This window comes from Abrus precatorius, unplaced genomic scaffold (assembly GCF_003935025.1).
Source record: "Abrus precatorius isolate BTA unplaced genomic scaffold, Abrus_2018 Scaffold8, whole genome shotgun sequence".
Lineage (NCBI taxonomy): Eukaryota > Viridiplantae > Streptophyta > Magnoliopsida > Fabales > Fabaceae > Abrus > Abrus precatorius.
Genome location: NW_020874428.1, coordinates 25,221,769 through 25,247,385, shown reverse-complemented (window position 1 = coordinate 25,247,385; position 25,617 = coordinate 25,221,769). Strand labels below are relative to the sequence as shown.

Below are 25,617 nucleotides of genomic sequence, written 5' to 3'. Positions count from 1 at the left end.
TGTACGAGAAAAATTGAATTATATTATTGTAATAAAAAAAGGCCCATCAAAATAAAACAAATATAGCTTTTGATTTTTCACAAGTCGAGATCATTTTGCGCCATTGTTTTTAAATGAAATATAATTTCGGGCCAAGCTGCAATGAATATATTGATCTTCATGAGATTAGCCAAGGGGCTTAAAAATGGAAAAATTAAGAGGATAAAATATATAGTTTATAAACTTTGTATTTTGAAACTCAAAGCAGTAATGAAATCCTGTACTTCAGTAAAATTGTTGTGGTGATGGAGTGATGATAATAAATAATAACAACGTTTAAGAATAAACTTTTGAGTCCTTTACTTTTCAGTATATTCTTGGAACATGTACATTCAGAAAAAGATTAAAAAAACATGAATGATAAAAATAATTTTATACGAAATCAAATGTGATATATTACTTTTTAGTTGTTCAAACATGAAATAACAAAACTCGTGTGATAATTAAGAAGGAGAAAGTGATGATATCATGTTCTATCAACTAAAAGAATTCTACATTTGGACCCAGATCCTTTACTTAATATTTTCTTCTAGTGATAGTGAAATAATTTAAAAAAATACATAAAAGAAAAATAAAATCACTAGATTGCAATTTCATCTTGTTTCTACTTGATTTGAAGTCCCTCAACTATTGCATTCAGCATAAAAAATCATGGTAAAAGTTTTATACTAGTGTCTAATTTAAAATCCACAAAACAAACTTCTCAAAGTACATGCCACACCTAAATTTGTAAGAGGTAATTAGCAACATATCCAGGTAGCAGATTATCTTGAAATCCTCAATTTTTTCATCAAGCAACACAGCATGTAGAAGTAAAAGGTTTTTTGTTATGACTACGCCGGTGGCCAACTTCTGACCCAATCTGTCAGAGTTGCAACATTTCCATCAACATCTTCAATAGTATCACTCGTCATTGCAACCACTATGTCTTCTGGATAACTTTCTTTAGCCTCCTGAAGCAAAACTTGAAATATTTCACATTCAATATTGTTGGAAATCTTTGAATCTTTATACCCTCTGTTACATATAAGGAGAAATAAGTTAATGATGAAACCGATAATAGAATCACTTAGAAGAACATCAGAAACAATTGCTTTCATACCTCCTGCTCAAACGGTCATACAAAATGGTGTTATCAGTTTGAAGTACCACCACATAATCAAACCATCTCTCAGGAAAGAAATCACAGCCATGATAGTCCACAATGTTTCCCTCCTCTTTTATAACATCCTCAAGTTCATCACAGACCTACAAAATCTCATACAAGATATATTCATAAAAGCTATATATATATATATATATATATATATATGATGCACAGGATAACAAGATATGTATAAACCGTGAAGATAACATCTAGTGTTTTATGTAAATCAACAATACAACAAATCCAGGTAGCAGCTCAACATCACCCTGATGGACAAGATATTGGTTCATAATACTAAGTCAAAAAGGGAGTTACATTTTCTTGTAGCAACTAAAAGGTCACAGAAATCATAAATTACAATTAAATGTATATACCCAAAAGTATAAACAGACATCAAAGCCCACAAAGAAAATTCAGAATACCAATCAGTTTCAATGTCTTTTTAATACAGCAGTACCATTAAAAAAAGTTCACCATTAGTACATAATATTATGGTAAAATTTTCGTAAGTCATTATCAATAAGAATGAAAGTAAATGAAGGGCTGACAGTGGTTGCGAAAGAATAAAGGATTAGCGAATAAATGGCATGGACTCATTGCCTAGGTGGCAGAGGATATATACAGCATAGATCCTGAAACACTTTTTTTTTTTCAGTAAGCTACTTTCACCAACAAGAACTTTTTCCATTCCCTTCAACACCAATCTTTTGATTACTAATCTCTATAAGATATTAAATATTGAATCATTGATCCAAGAACACCACAATAATAAATATCAATAAAGGGAACCATGACTGCAGTCTCCAATTATATGCACAACATATCTACCACCTCAACTTTTAAAATGATCATCATCATTTATTTATGGTCCTCATTGAATCTATTATCTACCGCTAGGAAGTATGGATATGACATGGGACACTAATACAAACAGACTCGATTACACATCAAATTTTGGAAATCATGGGACAAAACACAGCTATAATGCAACACATAAAATTAATCTAAAATTAACATAAAAATTTTCAATCACAACAGAGAATCTATCTTTAAAAAAAGTATGAGTCATTATAGACATTAAATTGCTAAATTTATTAGTATAAAAATTTAAAAATCAAATTAAAAAATTTAAAAAATGCATCTAAAAGTAGTTGAAATGCTACGCAGTGTCTTGACATGAATATAAATTTAACACGGTTACAACATAACACGACTATCATTTAGAAGTATCTGTACTTCACAGACCTACTATCTACACATTCTCAAAACAAAATAAATTCAGAAGAACGCCACCAAATAACAATATGACTTACTAAAAAGAATGATCTCAAGTATATAAATTGGTGGCTTACCAAGTCTTCATTAAGAACATAACAGTCAAGTTCATCATCCCAACCATCATGCAAGTTCTTCTCTTTGACCAATTCTCCGACATTGATATGACGGAGCAGGGTGGCTTCTGCCAGAGCAGTTGCCAAGGTTGTCTTTCCTGTCCCAGGTGTCCCAGTTACCAGAATGTTTGGTTTCTTCCTCTTTCCACTCTCTTGCACCATCCCTACAACATCAGGTAACAAACACCCACTTTCAATTCTAATCAGTGAACATTAATAACACTAACAACATTCAAATCTCAAAGGAAAAGGGTAGATTTTCAGTTTTCACTTGACCTAACAACAGTAACCCAATATATATGTAATTATATAAAACCCTTCCTCAAAAAAATAAATAAAATCACCTCCTACATGGTTGTAGCTATTTAGAAGAAGAAACAAAATTAGTGTAAAAAAAGATAGAAGCAAAGAATTAAAAAAAAAAAAAAAAAAAGAACGCACTTGGCTGGGTTGAGTTTTCTTTCTTATCGCTCTTAGAAACAGAAAGATGCAAGTGAATAAGAAAAAAGAATTACCTTTTAAATTTTTACAAATTAAATTTCCTTTCAAATATATTTATTCACTTATTTTTTAAAAGTTTAGTACTCTCAATTGATACACATTAATATATAATCCATAAAGCCTTTTAGCTATTCTATTGTTCATGTCATTAAACTATCTTTATTAGAGGTGTTATCAACGGATTCAATTTAATATATATTGAAAAATCGAATTAAAAACTGAATTTATCAAAAATTAAATAAACTAAAAATTGAAAAAATATTTTGTTATTAAATTAGATTGAATTTTGGATGACATTTTAAAAATTAATCCAATCTAATTCAAATCAAATTTATATGAATATATATAATTTTATTTATAAAATTAACATTTAAATCCTACTTTTAAGCCTATAAAATTATAATATTTAACTATTTTTTATTATTTTATTTTAAAATTTATACCATAGTATTAATTTTCAGAGATATATTTTACTAATTTATGATTATATAAGTATATTTTTTAGAATAGATAATATATTTTTTAAACTGCCCCTAACTGACGAGTGTAATTTCTGACAAATGTTTCAAAAATACCCCTTTGCTTAATTGGTGCAGTTAAATTTTAAAAATTACTTTACAACATAAATTTTTAAAACAAAAAGTACAGTCATTATGCTTCATGCGTTCGAAAATAAATTAATATCGTGTAAAATAATCCTATCTAATTAATCAAGACACCTTTAAATAGTTCTATATTTTATATACAACAAATACATATGAATTTTCCCATTTAATATTAACTCAATAAAAAAATTATTAAAATATACAAGACAAGATACAACAAAACTATGAACATATTGACAAAATATTACGCACATATGAATTCTTCCTCTTTCTTGAAAATAGAATGAATTCTCTTCCCTTTGCTCCTAAGTTTAACATTTTGTTTCGCAAGTCTTTTATGCGAGAATTTGTAGTATTTTATTTTTACAGCATTACAATATCACCTTTTTTAAGAGGTGTTTGACCCCTAGATTTTGCTCCAAAAGAGGTGTTTACCACGTAAACGTAGCGCGTCATATAAAAAGCTTATAGGAACTATAATTTCGTGTAACCAACAAAATCCTGAACCAGTTCACCACTCTAGGATTCCGAATCAACCAACCAAATATTCACATTAACCACATCAAACATTAACAAGAAAGTATAAACGTATAAAAGCCAGAGACAAAACATGCTTCCCAATCATCAAAATAGTTAAAAAAGACTGAAACACATGTAAAGACTAGTGCAAAATGATTTTTACATGTGTAGTCTGTTCCACCAAACCTGCGGCGAACCTGGTTTAAGGCTACTGGCTTCAACTTCAACTTCAACTAGAAACTAGTTTCCCTACATCGATATACGATTATGAACAACGTTGTACTAGATGGCAACTCATAGGCCTCAACAAAAGAACATTGAGTTGCAGACCTTCTCCTGCAACTTAGGTAACTGAGGAACAGGAGGAGCACCAGGAGCAGTCAACCCACCATGACTGGAAGATGTCTCCGATTTTTCCTCAAATTTCATAAACTGTCCCATCTGAGTTGCAGCCAAGTGAGCATAGCAAATTGGGGCAACTGCAAAAGATTGGGTTTATTACAAATGAGAACCTATAAATCTATAAACAAGAAGATAAACATAATATTATGCAATAAAACACGTGCAAGAACTCTTACCTACAGAAATGGCAGTGGTGCTCCTCTGATACCTATTGTCATATAACAACAATGTAGGTTAAGATATCGAGCACGATAAGGCGGAAACAATATTCTAAAGCAGAAAAATAGACTCAACTTCCACTTACACATATGATAAGGAATGGACAAGTTCCTGTAGATCATCAGGAGAAAAACCAATCTCATCCAACAGAACGTGATAGTGTGTAGGCCTGCTTGTACCCTGAGCAGTAAATTGAAAAAAAAAAAAACAAGTGAAGTCAAATGTTAGTGCAAGTACTGACATAAAACTACACATTATGACAGAAGACAGGACTGCCTTCTATAAATGCACATCACTTAATTCCGGACATTCATTTGTCACGAGGAAGAATAGAGGTCACTTCAGGTGGGTAAAAATCATAAATAACTTCCAAGTTCTACACAAAGCCAAATTTAAAATCACAAAATAAAAGACGAAATAATATAGGCTTGTAAAAGCACATTCATGGACATTAGATCGGCAGTAGGGACAAAACAGCAATCATGGACATACAAAATTTGAAAACCAAAACCATATGAACATAACCACAAAAAAAAAAAACGGCAGAAACTCACTATCATTCCAGCATGTGCACATAGGTAGAAATCATAATTTCGAGGATGGCAAATTTTATTATCGATTACAGTTCCTGCAAAATCAAAAAGGTAAACAGAAGATAAAACATTAAATAAAATAATAGAATATTGTTAAACTATAAAACAAAGAGCATACCGGGAGGAACGTTTTCAGGAGATCCAGGCTGGAAGAATTTGGTATGATGGTTCTTTTGAGCAACAATTACCAAAAACTTGGGATGCCAATTTTCATCAAGATATTTACAGGCCTAATATTTAAAAAGGTCAAGATTAACCTTAAAAACTAAACTATTTAATATTTAAAACATAGATGATAAGCTTAAGCACCTCAATAATTTGATTAAGTTCAATGTTTAGGACTTGGTTGAACTGTGACTCACTAACACCATCCCTACATTCCAAAAAGAAAAATCAATGTTCAGTACTGAGATATGAGTAAATAATCCAAGGTGACAAAATATTATAAACAAAAAAAAATCAATTCAGTAGAAAAATATAAAAATAACAATCACAACAACAGAAGGAACTTCTCATGTAATTACAGTATGTAACTGAACGCATTGTAAAAGAGATTCATATAAAAATCATAAATAGTTCATGGAAAATAATTTGTGAAAGAATATTAACCTGAATATGATTATATTTTCCGGTTTTCTATTTCCAGAACTTGAATAGAAATCAATCAGAAGTTCCCTGCAGGTGTGAACAAGATCAATCAACTCTGTCCACATTACCATAAAAGTACAGACCATCAACCAACAACATTTCACACTAGCTATTATCAGATAGCAAAAAAAACTTCAAAGCAAGTAGTTCTGTAGCAATGCAAAGCCCAGAAGAGAGGCACGCACTAATTAAAACACAAAAAATACATTGTTCCTATGAGAAAGTCCTCCAAAGATTTAGGATTTCATTGGTCCAACAAATTTAAACCTAATGTGTGAATGCCATGCACTTAGTTGCCAAATATGCATATTTCACACAATCAAATAAAATTTGCCGTCCAAAACAATTGGTAAACTATGTAATCCTAGGTATTTTTGGAGGACCAACTAGGTAAATGGCACATAGTTAGGATCTCATTGGTCCAACAAATTTAAACCTAATGTGTGAATGCCATGTACTTAGTTGCCAAATATGCATATTTCACACAATCAAATAAAATTTGCCGTCCAAAACAATTGGTAAACTATGTAATCCTAGGTATTTTTGAAGGACCAACTAGGTAAATGGCACATAGTCATCAACCTTATTATTCCTTCATCCTCCTTCTCTGACACTTTCTTGAACAAATTATCAATCATTTCAACCTTAGGAGACTGGGTACGGACACATGCCCTGTACTTTGATATTAGAGGCCATTCCCTAGAGCTGACCACCTGCATATTTAAGCATTATGCGTACAAGCAAATCGTCAAAAATACATTTCAATTACTTGAAAAACAAGACTGAAACAAAAAGAGAGATCAATCTGAAACAAAGGTCTTAATAAAAAATACAGAAGACCACATATAATTTACCGCTGCAATTGAAGGAATATCTGATTGCCCAGGAGAGCCATGGGATACATCCATACCAAGAATTAGGGTGGGAGTTTTGGAAACAACAGGAATGGAAGGAGAAAGTTCAACACCTAACAATGAATTCAGGCCACCAAGCTACAAGAAGATAAAGATTTTCAACAAGTACAATAACAAATGTCCTAACAAAACTACACAAATGAGAATGACAGTGTCAAAAAAATTACCAGGAAACCAAGTCCATAAAACACATACCTTTGCATTGATCTTCAGCAGTACATTAGTTAAATATTGGTCATTGACCCTTGTAGGGGCTATGCACTGAGTAACAATTCCAAATTCAGCAAGATTCTTTTTCTTCCACGGACCTTAGCATGTACAATCAATTTTCAGTAATAGAGAATTGCATATGAAATATAGTACATAAAAGTTGGAAATATATCAAGTAACTCACCATAAAGATCAGAATTTTTCCGTTCAGGAAGCAGACAAAGAAGAAATTGGGGCGCCCCAGGAAGTTTAGACTGAATGTATTCAAACATCTTCTCCACTCTAACCAATGGTGGGGCACGCCTAAACTGACCACTCTCTTCAAATATGTCAAAAGGTTGTTCTATCATCTGTCAAAAGTAAATATAACAGATAGAGTCAGTAATATTTTATGCTTCAGAGTCCATAACAATTTATGCAACTTACAATTCCTTTCATATTGCCACATTTAATCAGATCACGCACAAGTCCTCGAGCATCACAGCGAGCAGAAAAGTTAACCACAGCCCATCTTTCTATCTTGGTTGGCTTCACTATTTTCTGGAGAAACAATTATTAAGTCAGGAAAATTCAAATCAATCTTTTCATGAACCATGTAAATATGCAGTGAGGAGTTGAATTATGCACCTTGTTATTAAAATTCCATCTCCCATTCCTTGGATTGAAATCTTCCCCGTTGCCAAACTTCAACTGCAGATGGAAATCTAATAATCAGTTTTCAATCCCATCACAGAACACAACATAGATAATTAGTGAACAAGATCCCTTCAACAACAAAGAAAAATATTCTCAATTAAGTTGATCACATTTCTCAAAAATTCAAATTGAACTTGATCATAGAACAGAATGGATATTGATATTTCTAAATATATTAAAATATGATATTACTATTCACCAAAAAGTTGCAATGCTATTCACCAAAAAACATTTGAAGTTACATCTGTGAGCACAGCATTACTGATAAGGGGAAGAGAAACATTTGTTTACAATATTTACCAAGTTTTACTCTTCAAATCTTTATAGAAGGTGGGTAGTAAAAATGAATAGTCACTTTCATGATCATAATGAATAAAATATTTACCCTTGGAGCTTGCAAAACACGACCCTCAACTTCAGTAAACCCAGAGTTTATAGAAATTCCACAATTACGCAGCATGGGTTCAGATCCATAATTGCTACTTCTAAGAGCCTGTAATAACAAAATTACAGAAGCGATTTCATATTAGCCAGACAATTATTTGGGAAACACATAATTCAAAATTTGGGAAAGGGACTTACCTCAGACAAGACCTTCATTCTCTCCTGTGGCTTCTGCCTGGACTTCTCCACCAATGAAGCCCTTTGAAGGGTAGATAATGATTTTGTATAACGTTGCAGGGATACCAAAGAGCAAAGCTAGGCATGACATTAAAGCAGAACAAAAAAGTTGATAAGCTGTAAAAATAAACCTGAAAGTTTTCTGACTTTCAGTACTTAACAGAAAAGAAAAACAACCTAATCTACCTCAAGGGGGAAATAAGTTGGACGTTTAGGCTTCCCAACATTGATACAGGGAAGATCAGCTGAATAGCGAAGATCTATCTTACGATGATTAACAAAATAATCATAGACTGTCACTTCCTCGGGAGCGTCGCCACCATCCGTTCCACCTTTGCTCTTCAGTGTAAACCTACAATTACCCACCTTCTGGTTTTCATTAAAAAAACTAATAAATGATGCAAAAACTAACTCAATACTGAGCAGTCAGATTATAGAAAGTTAATTATCAACAAATACAGGACAATAAAATACGTTTGTTCTTTGCAGGGGAGTTCGCTGAGCCCAGTAATTTTGTACTCTTGATTGGATGGGCTTGTTTTAATCCTCAGATTTTTCAGGGTCCTCTTGGCCTGTTAATGAAAATTAATAAAACATGAGAATGTAGTAATAAACAGTCAGTTAAACACTATAACCAAATATTCAAAGAATTTGCTTACCTTCACCCAGTCAAGAGAATAGGGATCCCTCACATTTTGATTGGAAATCAGGAAGTCCACCACAGGCCCAGGTTGAATTATCATGGTGGTTGAGACATCTAAACAAAATGGAAGACATAAGAAATTAAGACCAGATTATGAAGAAAATAATGTAGTGTGCAGAGCACCAGCAAATCAAACCTATGTTCAGAGACAAGCCACTCTGTGTAGTTCTAAAACTAGAATGAAATCCTCTACAGCCAAGCACTCCTCCTCCTACGTCAGTAAAATTCCTAGGATCATTGTGGAAGAATGATTGACGCACAAGCAAGCAGCCTCTGCAACAAATATCATAACATAGTTACATCACTGACAATGCTTTTTACTATTACATAACACAGACATCATAACCAAAAATTGTAAGGAGAAACAGAATATCTGTAATTCACGCACTGCTTAGCAGCATGTTGCCTTAAAATAATATCCAACACTCTTATGGCTTCTTGAAAATGCTCCGACTCCTGCCCACGTAGAGCATTGGCAATTGCCTGCAATGGAATTTTGGAAGCAAAGCTAATCTCAACTTTGAATGTCTTAGATCGATAAGGCCGTCGTATCCTTTTCCTATCATTCTCATTTGGACTTCCATGACCATCAGGGCTGCAGTTTCCGTTATTTCTACATATACAAGAAAAATAAAAGTTAATTTGCATAAACAACAATAGGCAAACAAAGTTGAAGAATTAAAAACCACTCTCATTCAAACCTGTTAGAAGTAACATCTTCCAGAACAACTGTAAATTCAAGTTTGTTGCGTGCAAGGGAGCCAATGGTAAACAAAGTCTTTTCACCGTCGTAAGCAAAATCCTTCCCATTCAACTCAGAATCATAAGTTTCTTGCACCCTATCTATCACTTTCCTCCCTACACCCTTTCCTTCCACAGGTCGCCCATCTTCATAAGAAACGGCTACCTGTACAAATATAAAATAAAAAAATGTAAAGCTTCAGAAAATGATTGCTGGTAAACAGAGACACAGTGGTTATAAAATTAAGGGCATACACTATACTGATAAAAGTGGCCATCATTGTTTGCAACATTGACTTTGAAGTGATTGGTGAGAAGTTGTATCTTCATCCCCCTTGTCCCAAGACCACGCCTTGCTATTGGAAGCCTGGAAATCTTTTTCTTAATTTGCTCCAGTTCAGCTTTGATGGGTACACCATCTGATGAGACTGGAGGTGGTGGGGGCAAAGCATCCTGGTCTTCTTTTCCATTTGGCCCATGCGAATCCATGTCTGTAAAATTTAAGTAGTCAATTAAGTACAAGCATCGTTATGCCACCAAATCTCAACTTAAAAACACTGTCAGCTAATTCAGAAAAATAATTACAATAGACTGTAAACATTAGCAGTTCTCAGATAACCAAAGAACCTCCCGAACAAAAAACCTTCGTAATAATTTTGAAAACAAGTAAATCTTTCATGCTGTCTGCATGCAACTCTAAGGATGTACATGATAAAGATAGCATCATTGTAAAAGGTCTTTTCATTCAAAGGATCTCCACAAAATCCAAATATATAAACAATGTACGACAAAACAGGAAATTAAACAAGGAACAAAAAAGGAAGAAAATATCTATTTTACAAATGAAAATAAAGAAAAGTTAACATCAATTTAAGTGTGGTAAAAATAACAGCTAATATAGGGTAAAATCGCAACTCAAAAACAGAAAGTTATGAAACAAAACAAGCAAATTGCTAAATTTATTTTGTACAAATAAACCTACTAATAAAAAAAACATGCAATGCACGCAAAATAGCTAAGACACCAATGCGGCAAGTAACATCGCCAAGGGAAATTTATAAAAATATTTATACACAAATAAAATCGAAAAGAAAAGCTACTCTGGTACCACAATCAGGATCCTTGATGAAAATGTCTGGTTTCAAAATAAAAGGACACAAAAATGGCTAGTGTGGGAGCCGATTAGGACCATCGTTACTCCAAATACAGCTTACGCTTTTAAAAAATCAACAGAACAAAATTTAGAAGAAATGAGAGTAAACTCCAAATACTAAGAAATTCAGAGCAAAAAGTCAACAAAGCACAACGAAGGCATTTTTTATTCAAAACAATCACTCAAAAACAAAAAAGGATGAATCTCAACCACATGCAGCGCCAGGAACAACACAAAAATCCAGAAAACTACAACGACAAAAACAAGGTAGCAGCATTCTTAAAACAGAAAACCCTAAAATAATCAAAAAACAAAGAGAAGGAGAAAAATCAAACTCTAGGAACAAAATTAGAGAAAGAAACATAAGAAAATGGCCAATGCAGCATTCGATCATGAGAGAGACCATTAACGTGTCAAAAACAAGCACACACAAAAATCAAAAAACACTTCAAAAAAAAAGAAAACGCACAAAAATCATTAGACAAGTGATAATGAAATAAGAAGAAGAGCATGCACTTAGCTCACCAAACAAAAAGTGACAGAAACACACAGCAAGCACTAAAGAGAACCCTAATAGAGTTTGAAAGAAGAAAATTGAAGCAAGTGATTTAGAGGGACACTCTCTTACTCGCTCTTTTAAAAGCGGGAGAGAGTGAGTCACCTGTTTCTCTTCCTCTGGTAACCGAACCAAAAGCTTATGTACTCTGCAGTGCGGTTGCTACGGTCCCTACAGTTATCCTCTCTCCATCGTTCGATGATGTGTGGTGCTGATGTGGAGAGGTGAGATTTGATCACTGTTCTAAGTGCTATTCGTGACGACGGTTTTGGATTCGGTTCAAAAAGTGGGCCATCTTGTGACTACGTTTGCATTGGTGGACCCGATTTTACTCAGCTTACGACTATTTTTTATTAAAAAATATAATTTGGAAACCTTGATTCTCTTAAAATATTAACTATTGATTAATATTCGCAATCATGTCAAGATAGTGGATAATGCTCCTGAAAATAAGATATTTTCTTTTTGATATTCTTCATGTTTTTTATTTATTTTTTAAACAATTTCTCTCTCATTAGATTATTTCTTCATTGATATTAGATTATTTGTTGGATTTGATATTTGTTTCAATATTTTTTTATTTTAAAAAATATGGAAACAATATCACTAAGAAAAAATAAATAATCTTATAGTGATTTTTCTTTTTATTATGCCAATATGGTCAGATTATTATAATTTTTTAAAATAAATAATTATGTTAAGTATTTAAAATTAATACATTGATATATTTTATAAATCTAAAAATTATATTTATTGATAAAACCAGATATTTCAGCATCCATTATATCAAAACTAAATAAGTAAACAAGAAAATATTTTAAAATAAATATATAAAAAATGAAGTTAAAATTGTAATAATTTTAAAATCCATAGAAAAATATTTTTAAATTTATATAATATGTCAAAATATAAAATTTAAATCAAATTTAATTTAAAATCATGAAAATTTATTTAAAAAGTTCAAACAAAAATATGTGATGTAAGAAGAGTATCACGTTTAAAAATATATTATAATATTTATAAATCTAAAAATATTATTAATGAAACCAAATACTTCAGCATCTATTATATGAAAAATAAATAAATAAACAAGATAATATTTTTAAATAAGTATATCAGAAATGGAATTAAGATTATAATAATTTTAAAATCCAGAGAAAATATTATTTTTCATTTTATGTTATATGAAAATAATATGATATTTAATAGTGTAAATATAATTTATCAATTATCAACAAAAGTAATGAACTTTATCTAAAATAAATATAATATGTTTGTTGGTTGGACAGGTTTTGTATAGATTCTTTAACGAATTATTTTGTTTTTTAAACTAATTATAAATGATTATTGTACGTATATATATAAGCATATATTTTTTTATAAAAATTATTTTTTACCTGCATTTTCATTATTTTAATTTAAAAATAATTTTTTAAATTTGTAGTGTATAATTTTTTATATATTAAGTATAATTTCAAATTTATAAATAAATCTATTTTTAATAATTATTTTATCTCTTGTAAAGACAAACGACTTTTCATGCGTTAGAAAAAATTTTATTAATTATTTTATTTTTAAATATTATTTTCTCTTTTAATTATAAATTTAGTATACTATTACTATAACAATATTGAATACTCTCAATTAATTTAAATTATTATAAATATATTTTTTATATTAATTATTACAAAATTAACAATTGTTATTAATATAATAATTTATGATTGTATAATAATATTAAAAATATTATATTGTTATTAAAAACAATTTCTTATCTAAATTTAAAATTCCAAATGTGTATATGAAATCGAAAATTTTTTTAAGTAGATTGAATTTAAAATCTTTTATAATCTTGATTTAAATTCTTAAAATTATAAATGTGAAACAGCCATATTAATATACCTGAATTGTGATGTTTGAATTTAATTTTAATTTAAAAATATTATTTCTTTTATTTAGCTATGTGTAAGATTAACTTTTTCAATCTAGATTTAACTATAAAAGGTAAAATGAATAATCTTTTGAAAAAAAGTCAAATTTTCTCTGGTATCTTTTCAATTCTATGTTCTCTGTACATTAACATTATGAGAGACATTCACCCTAGAAAGCCCTTTTTTTCTTTTCCCTCTTTTGTTGGTCACCAGGAATCATCAAGATCTCTTTTATAAGTACATAAAAAAAAAAATTAATATAACCTGTGAGATTAATTAAAAGTAAAAATGAAAGTTAATTAAAATTAGTTTGTTTTCAAATAGATATTTTAACAAATTGTGTCATATATTTACAACATTATATTTTATCTCTGTTAGTATGTTTGTTAACAAAGTTATTTAAACATAATTAAATTAAATTTGAGTGCACACTTAAAAAGATTGATAAACTCACTAGCAATTATATAAATTTAACATGCAATTTTAAATTAAATCATTCGACAACATTAATTACAGTTGTATGAATACGATAAGAACTTATGTTGTTATGTTTACTGTATGAATTAAAAAATAATAATAATGATAATCCACCCTGATTCACAAAGCGCTATTTTCATAATAAATTTTTTATTTAGATTTTAAAAATAATGATCTTCGTTGCATTTAAGTATGTAATAGACATATCTCTCTTATTGTGATATTTAAAAATATGTGATTTCATTATTGTTTAATGATAATAGTAATTGCATTTAGAAAGCTGTTATAATCTAACTAAATATTTGAAATATATTTTCTAAAAATGCAAATAAATTAAAAAACAAAAAAATAAAATTGTTGCTCACAATAATTATACCTATTTTGTTTAAATTAAATGCTCAATGTGATATTTACACTGTGTTTGAATAAGAAGACGGGAGAAGTGAACTGATTTTTTTTAATTGGAGCGGATACAAAAAAAAAATGGAAAAGTAAAAGAGTAAGGAGTGATTATATTTCGTAATTAAAGATTGTATACAGTATACAAAATTATAAAAAATTATTAAGAACAAATGTTATATTAAATATTTATTTATTATTGTTATTATTTAAAATTGTATTATTTTTCTAATCATTTAAGTAAGTAGATATGATTTTTTTTATTCATTTACTCCTTGTTTAAATTTATCCCAATATTATTATTTTTTCTTCATTTTATTCGTCATGAAAGACAGCGTTGGATACTATACTAGTAAACTTGGACCAAATATTCTTCACCCTCTTCTATACATGTAGTTTTTTAATAAGTAATATATATATAATACTTATTTTGATAATTTTATGAGAGTAAAATATAGTTTTTTTCATAATAAGATATTATTACATAAATATTTGGTTACTTTATTTACCTAAATGCTAATGTCTAATTGCAAGTATAAATGTTAATATGAATTCCCTTGACTTAATTTAAAAAGTAAAACAAAATCAGCCTTTTCTTGGTGAAATCCTTATCAAGGATTGTATTTTTTAACATACAATAAGAAAATGAGAAGAGTCCGAATACTTAAGAAGACATAAGCATACTGGAAACTAAATAGTCATTTAACGTAAATAAATAATTTTTTTAATAATATGCATATTTTGGTTCATGATTAAAAAACGAGAAAAAAGTTAAATTTAAAGATAGATTTAACTGTTTATTTTATTTGTTTCTGATATTAGAAATGTCAAAATGAATTTATTTTATATGTATCTAGCTCACTAAAATTGGAGAGTAAGGCTTAATGATATAAATTTATCAATTCACTCTATTTTAACTCACTCGTTAAAATATATGTTATTGGTAGGTTAGGGCAAGTTGGCCGTCTAACCCAAATTTAATTATTTAAAATTAAAATTAATAAAATATTAAATTTTATTAATATAAAAAAATTTAAAATATTTTTATTATTTATTATAATTTTTAATTTTTTTGATTATTTTTTGTGAGTTAACCCACCCACTAACTTTTTTTTTTTTTTAGTTTTTGTGAGGGTGGCTCATTAGCCTATCAAACTACTTTTAAACAGTCAAGCTATAAAATTAGACCCATTTTTTAAATGAAATGGACTTGGCCTAGCCTGCTTTTAGGCAGGCTGTAATACCCTGAATTTTGTATTATTAATTATTGTTATATATATATATATATATATATATATATATATATATATGTGTGTGTGTGTATAAATATAGATAGATGTTGGAATTTGCACTTGCGTGCGTGATGATGATGTTAATGTGTATAAATGCATATGGATGCATATAAATGTATTCATGTACGATTGAATTGGATTGATTGGACTGAGAAACAGGTTAAGGGTGTAATACTGGGGCGTTCTCGCTATAGCGAGAGGATTTTTGTTGCAGTGAGAAGATCCTGAGTACAGTCTCGCTGTAGCGAGACTCAGCAGAAACTAGAGTGCACTGCTGAAATTTTCGCTGTAGCGACAAGGGGCGTCGCCGCAGCGAGAGTGTCTCTCTATAGCGACCTAAAGAGTATTTGAAGGGGTTAGGATTTGATAAATTCATTTCTCATTCCTCTTTTCAAAATTTCTTCAATTTTCTCGACCAAAAACCTTATTTTATGGATTAAATTGACTCCAAAGTAGTTCGTGAGTTAGATTGAAGGTTGAATTTGTGTTGGAAATGCTTAAAGGTGAGTTTTAATGGTTAGGGTTTCGATTTTCGTCCCTCTTCTCTATTTTTTGGGTTTTTTTTTTAGTTTTCATAGAGTTTTTCATGTGTTTTAGGGATGGAATTTGTGTGAGAAGTCCTTTTCATTGTTGATTTGTGCGTGGGTCTTCAATTCGAGGTAAGGGGGACTCTAACCTATCTCAATTTATTTGGAAATCCATTCAATTACTATGTTTTGGTAATGTGATTAAGATAGAATATGTGAACTGGTGTGTTTTGATAGATAATGATGTTGGGGCCTATTATGAGTGGACTTGGACGAGGAATTGATGTGGAATGTGAGTGAGTGTGCTTACCTATCATTGATGGATGTATATTATGCTGAAATTGTTGTATGTGAGTTGAAAATACTATGCGTCGAATGTAACGCGAATGAATATGAGCACTTGTGCCGTGTGTTGTGAACGAATGTGGGTCTATGTGCCGTGTAATGTAAATGACTATGGGCATTGTGTCGTGTGCTATGAATGAATATTGTATGAGACTGAAATGAGTGTGAATGGAGCGTGATAAACGCCATTGTAATGATGCTATGAATGGTTCAGCGATACATTAGAAGTGTGGAAGATGGGGACAGTAGAATTACCTTAGGAAAGAGAGATTGGTGGTGACACCAACAGTGAACGTGGGTGCACCACAAGCCACACACTCTCCTCCTGACTAGACCTATGATCGCTACTTTTGCCGAGCGACTTGTGACTGCCCATGCAATATCCGTGACACGGGGGTAACTGGCGACCATTCATGATGTGAAATTGTGATCACAGTGTCACAACAAGCGTGGCTATGTGCACTGAGCGCACGTGTGTGTAAAATGTTTTGGTGCCGTTAGTGCATCAGTTATGAATTGAAAATGATATGCTTGAAAGTGTCATTTAAATTGATTTTACTTATGTGAAATGTGTTAAAACTACTTGAAGGGTGTTTGAGATGAGTCTCTATATTTGTGTGTGTTGGATAATGTGGAGTACTCGCCCTTACGTTTATTTTTTAGTTGACCAAGACGATCAACACTAGACTTAGTGAAGGAATGGATGAGATTGCTATAGGACTCTGATTTTCTTTTGAAATTTCAATGTATTTGAATTAGTTCTGTAATAGTTTCCTTAATCAAAATATGTAAATACTTATTATTTGGAAATGAAATTTTTATTATTCTTATTTTGAAAAATGTATTATTTTGAAATTAAATTTAAGGTATTACACATGCTTTAAGTGAGCTTTTATCCTTAAGTATTGCAGCTTAAAGATAAATTTAATTTGTTGTTATATTTATTCTTAAATCTAGGGATGATAAAATGAGTTTGATTGCTCAGATTGACTTATTTAGCCCATCAAAATTAGTGAAACGCCTGAATGCTATAGATTTACTAGTCTGCCTAACTCGTTTTGTTTTAACTTGCTAAAATGTGGACTAGTGATAGGTTAGGACGAGCTAGTTTGTTGGGACCCAGATTTTTTTTTTAGAAAAAAATAACTAAATATAATTTTTATTAATATAATTGTAATTTTTCAGTTTTTAAGCGAGTTTTTGGCGGAGCAAGGTGAACTTGTTCGTTTTGCCACTCATGCCTTGCCTTGGATAGACAAAGCGAATTTAGAGTAGAGTTCACACGTGATGATGAAAATTTTTTTTAACTCAACTTCATTTGTATTGGTATTTTTTAATTTAATTTACTTATATACTTCAAATATTTATATATATTTTTTAAATAATTAAAAAAAATAAACAAAGAGTGAAAAACCTAAGAGAAAAATTGCATATTCAATAAAATGTGTAATTTTTATTTATTAATTATTAGAAATTTTAATTATTTATATTTTAAATAATTATAAATAAGAGTGTTATTTGTGGATAAATTTACAATGTATTTAGTTAAATTTTAACATTCCAAAAAATGCATTTCAAATAACAAATGAAAAAACAAAAGTCAATATTGAGTTAGAAAACAACTTCACCTAATTTCATAAAGATGAAATATCCGGCACCTTGTCCACCACCTTGTAAAGAGAATAAAAACTAAGTAAAATAAGACCATATTAAGTTCTCAAATAAACAATACCCATGTTTTTTTTTTCTTCCTTGAAAATGTATAACAAACGTGAAAATCTTACATCTCTAATAAATTTGAAAAAAAAAACAATGTTGACTATTTTATTTGTTATCTTATACATTAAGTATATTAGTTAATTGCTATTAAATTTACTCTTTTATATAGTTTTTAACTGCATAAACAAGTTTTTTATATTTAGGATATAAGAATTGTATTTTTTTTATAGTTTTATTTCTTTAACAAATGCATTGAAATAGAAAAATTGTATTTAAATAAGATTATAAGATAGGAGAGGTGGTATGATGAAATTCCTTCTAATAAAAAGAAGACTATAAGATAAATGGATCCGTTGACAAAAGTCACAATGGAGCACCACAGCCATAAATTATTAAACCAATTTGGATCCTCCCAACCACTTTAGGTGGTGCTAGTAATGGTGGTTGCACACACTTAGCATTATGACACACAATAAGCCACTTACCAAATAATCTACCTTTTCCACACACTTAGAACTATCACACAGAACACGTCACTCCCCAAATAAATTGGAGTTTTCTCTCATTTTTAGATAATAATACAATTTTAAATCATGTAACTGTACACAATGCCTAGTAATGCACAATCAAATTGAGAAATGAAAACAACATGAAAGGTTGCATTTATGATTGTGAAGTTAATTAGAATTTTTGGTCTATAACAAGAGACCGTCAAGTGTTTTGAAACACAGAATTCAAAACAAATTATTAGTTGCTTAATATAAACAAAATTTGTATATTATTAATTTTTACTAAATAAATTCACTGTTTACATATAAATGCAATAAAATAATTTATAGGTTTAGGATAATATTTGAGTATATGTATAACATTGGATAAAAAATTGAAAAATAAAAGACATAATAATTTAAAAAGGTAAACAGGATAAAAATAATTAAAGTGAAGCATCCCATGTTTTACTGGTGTGTGTTATTCCCAAAGCCGATACTTCCTTTTCAAGTCCTTTCTCTCTCACACACAAGATTCTTCTTTCTTTCTCTCTCTAAAACTTCACCTTCTTCTGTGCTGCTATTGCTATTGTTGCATCCAGGAATAAGAGCAAGAGCGAGGTAATCCTAACACACCACGCGCGTGTTTCCTTGGTTAAAGCTCGGATCAGCCATGGCAGCACCAACTCTCGCTTCTCTGCGCCTCCTATTCTCTGTAACCCTAATCCTAACCCTCGTTCACCTGGCACGTGCTAATTCCGAAGGAGACGCACTCTACACGCTCAAACGGAGCCTCTCCGACCCTGACAACGTTCTCCAGAGCTGGGATCCCACCCTCGTTAGTCCTTGTACTTGGTTCCATGTCACCTGCAACCAGGACAATCGTGTCACTCGAGTGTATCCCCTTTTTCTTTGCTTTGTTTTCTCTCTCTCTTTCTCTGTGTTGTGAATAATTAATACTAATCATTTTTCCTCTTTTGTTTTCATTGAAAATTTTGCTTAATATTTTTGGCTTCTTCTGTTTGATGTTTACTTTGATTGTTTGTAACGATCGGTCCCTTGTTCTCTTCAAATTTGTATGTGTGTGAGTTGTTTTCAGGTTCTCTATCCTTTTTCTTCTTCTTTTTCGCCAGTCAACGCTGGGTTTAAGGATTTTTCCCAGTTTTTAATTGCTTTATGAAATTGAGGGATCTTCTGCGAGATTCTTTTTCTTTGCTGTTTGATTTTTGGGGCATGAGGTTGTTCTTGCTTAAGTTTGATGATATAGTTGGTGTTGGTGTAATACTGGCTAAATGCATTGGATTGACTGAAGCAATTAATATTTTTCTCATGTTTATGATGACCGTTATGATTATTTCTACAGGGATCTTGGTAACTCTAACCTGTCTGGACATTTGGTACCTGAACTTGGGAAGCTTGAGCATCTACAGTATCTGTATGTTGTCTAATCTTTGCTTAATAGTTTGTGCTGATATTGTGAATTCAGTAACAAAATGAACTTGTAGTTAGATTAGTCAATCGTGTGCAGTAGTGGCATTATATAGCGCAGTCATGACCCCCGGCGCTCCCCTAAGCTCTGTAGCATTGCACTTTGTTGCTGTGGCTGGAGCAGCACAACTTGCGGCTGCTTTCACGGGGTTTCATGGCCATACCAGCTGCTATTCACTCAGCTGGCGTAAAGCCTTTTTTGCCCTCAGTTTCGTGACTTTTGAAGGTGTTTTAGTGGGGCAATCTTGGGATTTTGCTCCCTTTTATGGTCTTATTTTGCATGCTCAATCCTCAATATGAACACCCTAGTTCACAGCTGTCACAGTCACCATCTCTGATGAACCAAGCTCTGCCAGAAGATTCCCAGCGGTCCACATCTTTTTCTGGCCAGGATCTGATGCTGCACACCATTTCCAACCTGGTTCTGGTTTCACCCTTCATCTCCAGCAAGTCCCATCTCCATTTGAGGCATTTTCTGGCGTGCTCATCTCTGCTCTGTTGTTAAATTCCTTTTTTTTTCTATGTTATTGACTTGTGTGTCAGTTTCTGAAACTCAACTTTTGATCATTAATTATGAAAATGTCTTTAATTTGTCTACTGTTGATTATTTTTCAGTATATATATGTGTAGTAGAATCTATGTTAGGTGTATCTTAACAAAACAGCAGTTGTATTGCTACCTGCAATAGCCATTTTGGGGTCAGCCACTTCACGTTGCTATTTGGGATTGACTACTGTGCTTGTAGTGTTGCCAAAATGATCAATCAATAGCATTTGTTATGGTACCTTATGTTGAATAATAGTGTTTCAGGTTTATTAATTTTTGGGTTTACTGTGGTTCTCTTTTTGTTGAATGTAGTGAGCTGTACAAAAACAACATTCAAGGAACTATACCTCCAGAGCTTGGAAGCCTGAAGAGTTTGGTCAGCTTAGACTTGTACAACAACAATATATCAGGCAGCATCCCGCCTTCATTGGGGAAATTGAAGAATCTTGTCTTTTTGTAAGTCTGGTTAACATTGTATTACTCTAATTAAGCATGAAAGGACTGTGCTATCCACCTTGCCCTTCTCTTCCCCTTTCTTTCATATGAATTCAAACAATGCTTTGAATGGTGCTGGAGAAATTCAAAATTCTTTGAATTTTAACTTGTGAAATCTCTATGGCCCCATAGTTGGTCCCAGGTCCAGGTAAAGGAAGAGGGTTGTGTTAGGCCTTTGGCAGCCAGTGTAACACTTCTTGAAACATTTTGTAGTAGCCAACCTCACCTTGTGAGATAAGGCTTGTTTGAAAATACAATTTTGATATATCCATGCAAAAGGAAATACTTCCTATCCTAATTTACTAATTCTGCTTGGAAAAATGTAGAATGCCTGAAATATGTCTGCGTGAATGTAGCTTGGGCAAACCCAGATTCAGGCAATTTTGCATGAGTCATTGAATTGAGATTGATGTAGCCCAACATTCAATAGTTTGATTCAATTCAAGCAAACTAGAGAACTGAGAAAGTTCCTGTATAATATAAAAATTCATCTAAATATTTCAATGGACAATTGCTAATTACATTCTGAAATCCTTGGTAAAATTAAACGGCTAGTTAGTGAATGACCTAATGAAAACCATATTCTTCTTTATGTGGTCAAAATTTTTAACTCAGCTTTTAGCGCTCTCAGAATCTGAAATAGACCTCGTGGAAGCTGTGACAAAATTTGACATAAATAGTAACACGAGTTAATAATCTCATCTTCAATTGTTGGAAGCTGCTAATGACTCTTTCAATGTTATATGGCATAACTTACCACATTGCTAACTGATAAGACTTCTGATTTGGTTGCATAAATTATTCAGCACTTGCATATTTCTTATTAGTGTTTTCCTTGCAGACGGCTTAATGACAATCGACTAACTGGCCCAATCCCCAAGGAACTTGTTGCTATTTCAAGCCTTAAAGTAGTGTAAGTAACCTTGTTGTCTTTATATGTTGATAAAATGATTTGGTGGTAACATGAATATTTGATCTTTTAAAGAGCCTAAGTTTTTACTTTATCTTCAGGGATGTTTCCAACAATGACTTATGTGGTACAATTCCTACCTCTGGGCCGTTTGAGCATATTCCATTGAATAAGTATGTCCCAAATATCTTTTATTTCAAATTTCTTTAAGCATGTGACTTTTTTCTTATATTTTCCATGTGATGCTGTTTGTGTTGATTTTTGCTAGTCATCTTTATTTCTCTCCTGCATTTTCTTTTTCTCTTTTTATTTGGGGGGGTTGGGGGGGGGGGGTGTTGGGTTGGGTTTAACAATGAAAATTCTAGTGCCCTTTTCTGCCATATGCTGCTATATCCATCACTTGCAATTTTTGTTGCTCAATGATTAGGATGTTGTATCTTGTTTTTGGGCTGATTTATGGAGATCATGTTAATTGTGATGGTGATATTTGATTGCTATTGTGCGTTAATTAGATCCCTGCTGTACCACATGCTTTCGATTGGCTGCCCTGGTTCACTGTTCCCGTGATAATGGGGAATTGAATTGCATTTTAGTGTCCTATACAAACAGTTTTAGTTGGTATCATGTTACTTACTGAATAATCATTGTTTTTTCTTTTGAATGCTGTAGCTTTGAGAATAACCCTCGTTTGGAAGGTCCAGAGTTGGTGGGACTTGTAAGTTATGACACAAACTGCTCGTGAATAACGTGATGTAGTAGGATCTCAAACTCCGTTGGATTATATATATGTATTCTAAAATTGAAGTGTATTACCTCATAGTGTAATGGGCAGTGGTAAATGTAATCTCTGGTATATGTAAATTTACATACTGAAGAGCATTGGCATTTGTAACAGTAGTGTGGTCTTCTAATGACGTTGCAGACATGAATATCTATTGATGTAATACTAGTAAAAAATGAATTTGGTCACTGATAAAATATTGTAATGTACTGACGCTTTGCTCTCCATCTCATCTAGTAATACTGTTTGTTAGCCCCTGTTGCACAAGCTGTTATTGTTATTGTCAACGGTGTTGTAAGAGCTTTTATAACCTTGGTTTTTCCTTCACATATGTAAGTTATACCGGGGTTCCTTGAATATCATGTATTTGGAGAAACAGTTTATTGAACAACAGTTTACCCCATAAGAATGTAAGGTATGAACCGCTTCAAGTTATTGGGATTAGTCTCCTGTTCTACTTTCCCTTAGAAGGTAGCAATTATTATGCAAAGCAATTTTGCTTTTGCAAATACTGGCTTCAACTTACCTTTAACTTGGGAATAGCTATCTCATGTTTTTTAGCTTCTTGTAATATTGTTGTATCTTTTGGTTGACCAAATGGAAAAAATATTTTATTTTTTTCAAACAATCCTCAAAATGAGAATACTCATTGTTAGAATTTGTGGTTGGAAAATTGCGGACTTTTTAATGTCTCGGTTGTTGCATGCTGATATCAATCAAGTCGATCAAGCAACCAATAAGAAATGAGTTGCAACAATATCTCACTGGTTTTCAGCATCGCTAATCAGCAGCCCCCAAATGTTCTTTTACATCATGCTTTGTTGTTCAATTCTAATTAATTTCTTAATAAACACTTGTAAGACTATAAATATAATGAATTATGAATGTAAAACAAGTAAACTTTTTCTTCGCTGCTCTTCTTAGCTTCGATCTTTACAAAGCCATCTCTGCTGGTCATTATTTAAAATCATATTCAGTATGGTAGCATTCAGAGTTTTGGCTCACTATGCAAAGGGCATGTAAACTTATAATGTTTTCAACAAAACAAGTTCAATGTGAATCAAATAATTTTAGGAAGGATTAATACAATTTTTATTTTTCAAGTTAGTTATATCTACGTTTACAAGTTAAAGAAAAGTAATTAACATGTTTATGCAAGTTTATATTCAATTAGAATAATTTACAAATTTCAATGTCAGGTTAAAATTTTAATCCACAATGGTTTGATAGTCATGAATTAATGTATCTTTACATTATATTATTTTATTTTTAATAAATAATGATATATAAATAAATAATATTTAGTGTAATGAAAATGCTAAATGAACATAAATTGTCAGGATGGCCGAGTGGTCTAAGGCGCCAGACTCAAGTTCTGGTCATCGTGAGAGGGCGTGGGTTCAAATCCCACTTCTGACATTCATATTTACTCATTTTTTTTTGTGACTTTCTAAATATTATTAAAACATTCCATTTTCGGATCGGATTCGTGTGCTTATTGGGTCAGGTTTGCTTTTTCAACATTGATAGTAATTGCTGATACCAAATTCGGCCCAAAAGCTTCATTGGACATCCTTTTCATAAGCTCAGAAAATTTGGGCAAAAGGCTTTTGACTTCTTTTACTCTGTGACCTTTTTTTTTTAATAATCAGGAATAAAAATTAAAGGGTGAAAAATACAAGAGAAATCAAATGAAAAAGGTACGTTATTTAAAAAAAATTTATCTGATAAAATAATTTTCTTTGAAATATTCTAAAAAATGATAGAAAAATAAGGAATATTAAATATATATTATATTTAAAAGTACAGACAAATTACAGTGTATGTGAAACATTTTTCTAATAAAAAAATTATGTTCAGTCTCAATTTATCTTTTAATATTATTATAATATTAAATTGTCATTCAGTATTTTTTTTTTAACTTTATCTTTATCATCCAAAATTTTCAAACATAGTAAACAAAAATGTTATCGTTATTTAAAAACTCTGAGTCTGTCAGTGTTCACTGACTGGGGAAAGTGACAATGGTCAACAGTTAGCGGCACTTGACGCCAAACTCCACGTGTCCATTGCAGTCACACGCGACAAAGTAACCCATGTGTCCATTACAACTTTACAAGAGAAATTTTTGCTGTAATTTATAAGTTTAATTGTTCTTTTAATTTATTTTATTTATGATTTTAATATTTTAAATTATTATTTTTAACTACTAAAGCACATCGATATACTCATATAGATTACTATATACACATATCTTAAACTTAACTTTCAATAAATACAATTATATTAAATATTTAAATAACAAATCTTATTATTTACACTAATTTTATACAATCTAAATAAAATCATTATTTTTTAAATATCTGTAGTTTAAATTTAAATTTTTTTTCAAAAAGGTTTCCAAGTTTTCAATTGGTCACTTTCCAACAAGCATGTTTCACTTACCATCAATAACACTAAAATATGAAAGAAAAAGAACATGAAATGTCCAGTAATTTATTAATTGTATGGTGCAAATTTATTTGTCCGAATTTGATCCCTGTGAATGAGTTCCCCACTCT

At 31.2% G+C, this 25,617-nt stretch overlaps 3 protein-coding genes and 1 non-coding gene across 7 annotated transcripts; 2 read left to right on the top strand and 2 right to left on the bottom strand.

Moving 5' to 3' along the window:
* Positions 1-623: 623 nt before the first annotated feature.
* On the bottom strand, positions 624-3,097 carry LOC113848235 (adenylate kinase isoenzyme 6 homolog). Its single transcript, XM_027477651.1, has 4 exons — positions 3,093-3,097; positions 2,539-2,741; positions 1,142-1,287; positions 624-1,056 (listed from the first exon to the last, which is right to left on the bottom strand). Exons 2-4 carry the CDS (start codon positions 2,737-2,739, stop codon positions 873-875), a joined length of 531 nt encoding a protein of 176 aa, XP_027333452.1. The 5' UTR covers positions 2,740-2,741; positions 3,093-3,097; the 3' UTR covers positions 624-872.
* Positions 3,098-4,118: 1,021 nt separating this feature from the next.
* LOC113845888 (protein argonaute 4-like) lies at positions 4,119-11,875 on the bottom strand. Of its 4 annotated transcripts, none has more exons than XM_027473568.1 (23): positions 11,058-11,262; positions 10,205-10,440; positions 9,910-10,115; positions 9,597-9,821; positions 9,345-9,481; positions 9,165-9,262; positions 8,980-9,077; positions 8,692-8,857; positions 8,467-8,583; positions 8,270-8,377; positions 7,816-7,878; positions 7,615-7,728; positions 7,373-7,538; positions 7,174-7,286; positions 6,919-7,056; positions 6,647-6,777; positions 6,026-6,091; positions 5,726-5,789; positions 5,535-5,646; positions 5,378-5,451; positions 4,909-5,003; positions 4,781-4,812; positions 4,119-4,681 (listed from the first exon to the last, which is right to left on the bottom strand). In XM_027473568.1, exons 2-23 carry the CDS (start codon positions 10,436-10,438, stop codon positions 4,506-4,508), a joined length of 2,733 nt encoding a protein of 910 aa, XP_027329369.1. In that variant the 5' UTR covers positions 10,439-10,440; positions 11,058-11,262; the 3' UTR covers positions 4,119-4,505. The 4 variants fall into 4 exon arrangements, with proteins under 4 accessions (XP_027329369.1, XP_027329368.1, XP_027329367.1 ...); XM_027473567.1 differs by lacking the exon at positions 11,058-11,262 and adding an exon at positions 11,764-11,875 and having other exon boundaries at positions 4,140-4,681; XM_027473566.1 differs by lacking the exon at positions 11,058-11,262 and adding an exon at positions 11,731-11,768 and having other exon boundaries at positions 4,140-4,681.
* A 7,442-nt stretch (positions 11,876-19,317) lies between these two features.
* On the top strand, positions 19,318-23,483 carry LOC113846009 (leucine-rich repeat protein 1). Its single transcript, XM_027473801.1, has 6 exons — positions 19,318-19,733; positions 20,200-20,271; positions 21,183-21,326; positions 22,207-22,278; positions 22,377-22,448; positions 22,945-23,483. Exons 1-6 carry the CDS (start codon positions 19,510-19,512, stop codon positions 23,015-23,017), a joined length of 657 nt encoding a protein of 218 aa, XP_027329602.1. The 5' UTR covers positions 19,318-19,509; the 3' UTR covers positions 23,018-23,483.
* A 908-nt stretch (positions 23,484-24,391) lies between these two features.
* Positions 24,392-24,475, top strand: TRNAL-CAA. The gene has a single exon. It is a non-coding gene; the product is annotated as a tRNA-Leu (tRNA).
* The last annotated feature ends 1,142 nt before the right edge of the window (positions 24,476-25,617 follow it).

Excerpts from the sequence above, each read along its gene's own strand:
- LOC113848235 (XM_027477651.1), bottom strand. The coding sequence starts at position 2,739 with ATGGTGCAAGAGAGTGGAAAGAGGAAGAAACCAAACATTCTGGTAACT. Across the intron at positions 1,288-2,538 it reads ATGTTCTTAATGAAGACTTG|GTCTGTGATGAACTTGAGGA; the intron begins GTAAGCCACCAA and ends GAGATTTTGTAG. Across the intron at positions 1,057-1,141 it reads TATGACCGTTTGAGCAGGAG|AGGGTATAAAGATTCAAAGA; the intron begins GTATGAAAGCAA and ends TATATGTAACAG.
- LOC113846009 (XM_027473801.1), top strand. The coding sequence starts at position 19,510 with ATGGCAGCACCAACTCTCGCTTCTCTGCGCCTCCTATTCTCTGTAACC. Across the intron at positions 21,327-22,206 it reads TTGAAGAATCTTGTCTTTTT|ACGGCTTAATGACAATCGAC; the intron begins GTAAGTCTGGTT and ends TTTTCCTTGCAG. Across the intron at positions 22,449-22,944 it reads GAGCATATTCCATTGAATAA|CTTTGAGAATAACCCTCGTT; the intron begins GTATGTCCCAAA and ends TGAATGCTGTAG.
- LOC113845888 (XM_027473567.1), bottom strand. The coding sequence starts at position 10,438 with ATGGATTCGCATGGGCCAAATGGAAAAGAAGACCAGGATGCTTTGCCC. Across the intron at positions 9,482-9,596 it reads AGGCAACATGCTGCTAAGCA|AGGCTGCTTGCTTGTGCGTC; the intron begins GTGCGTGAATTA and ends TATTTGTTGCAG. Across the intron at positions 5,790-6,025 it reads GAAAATATAATCATATTCAG|GGATGGTGTTAGTGAGTCAC; the intron begins GTTAATATTCTT and ends TTTGGAATGTAG.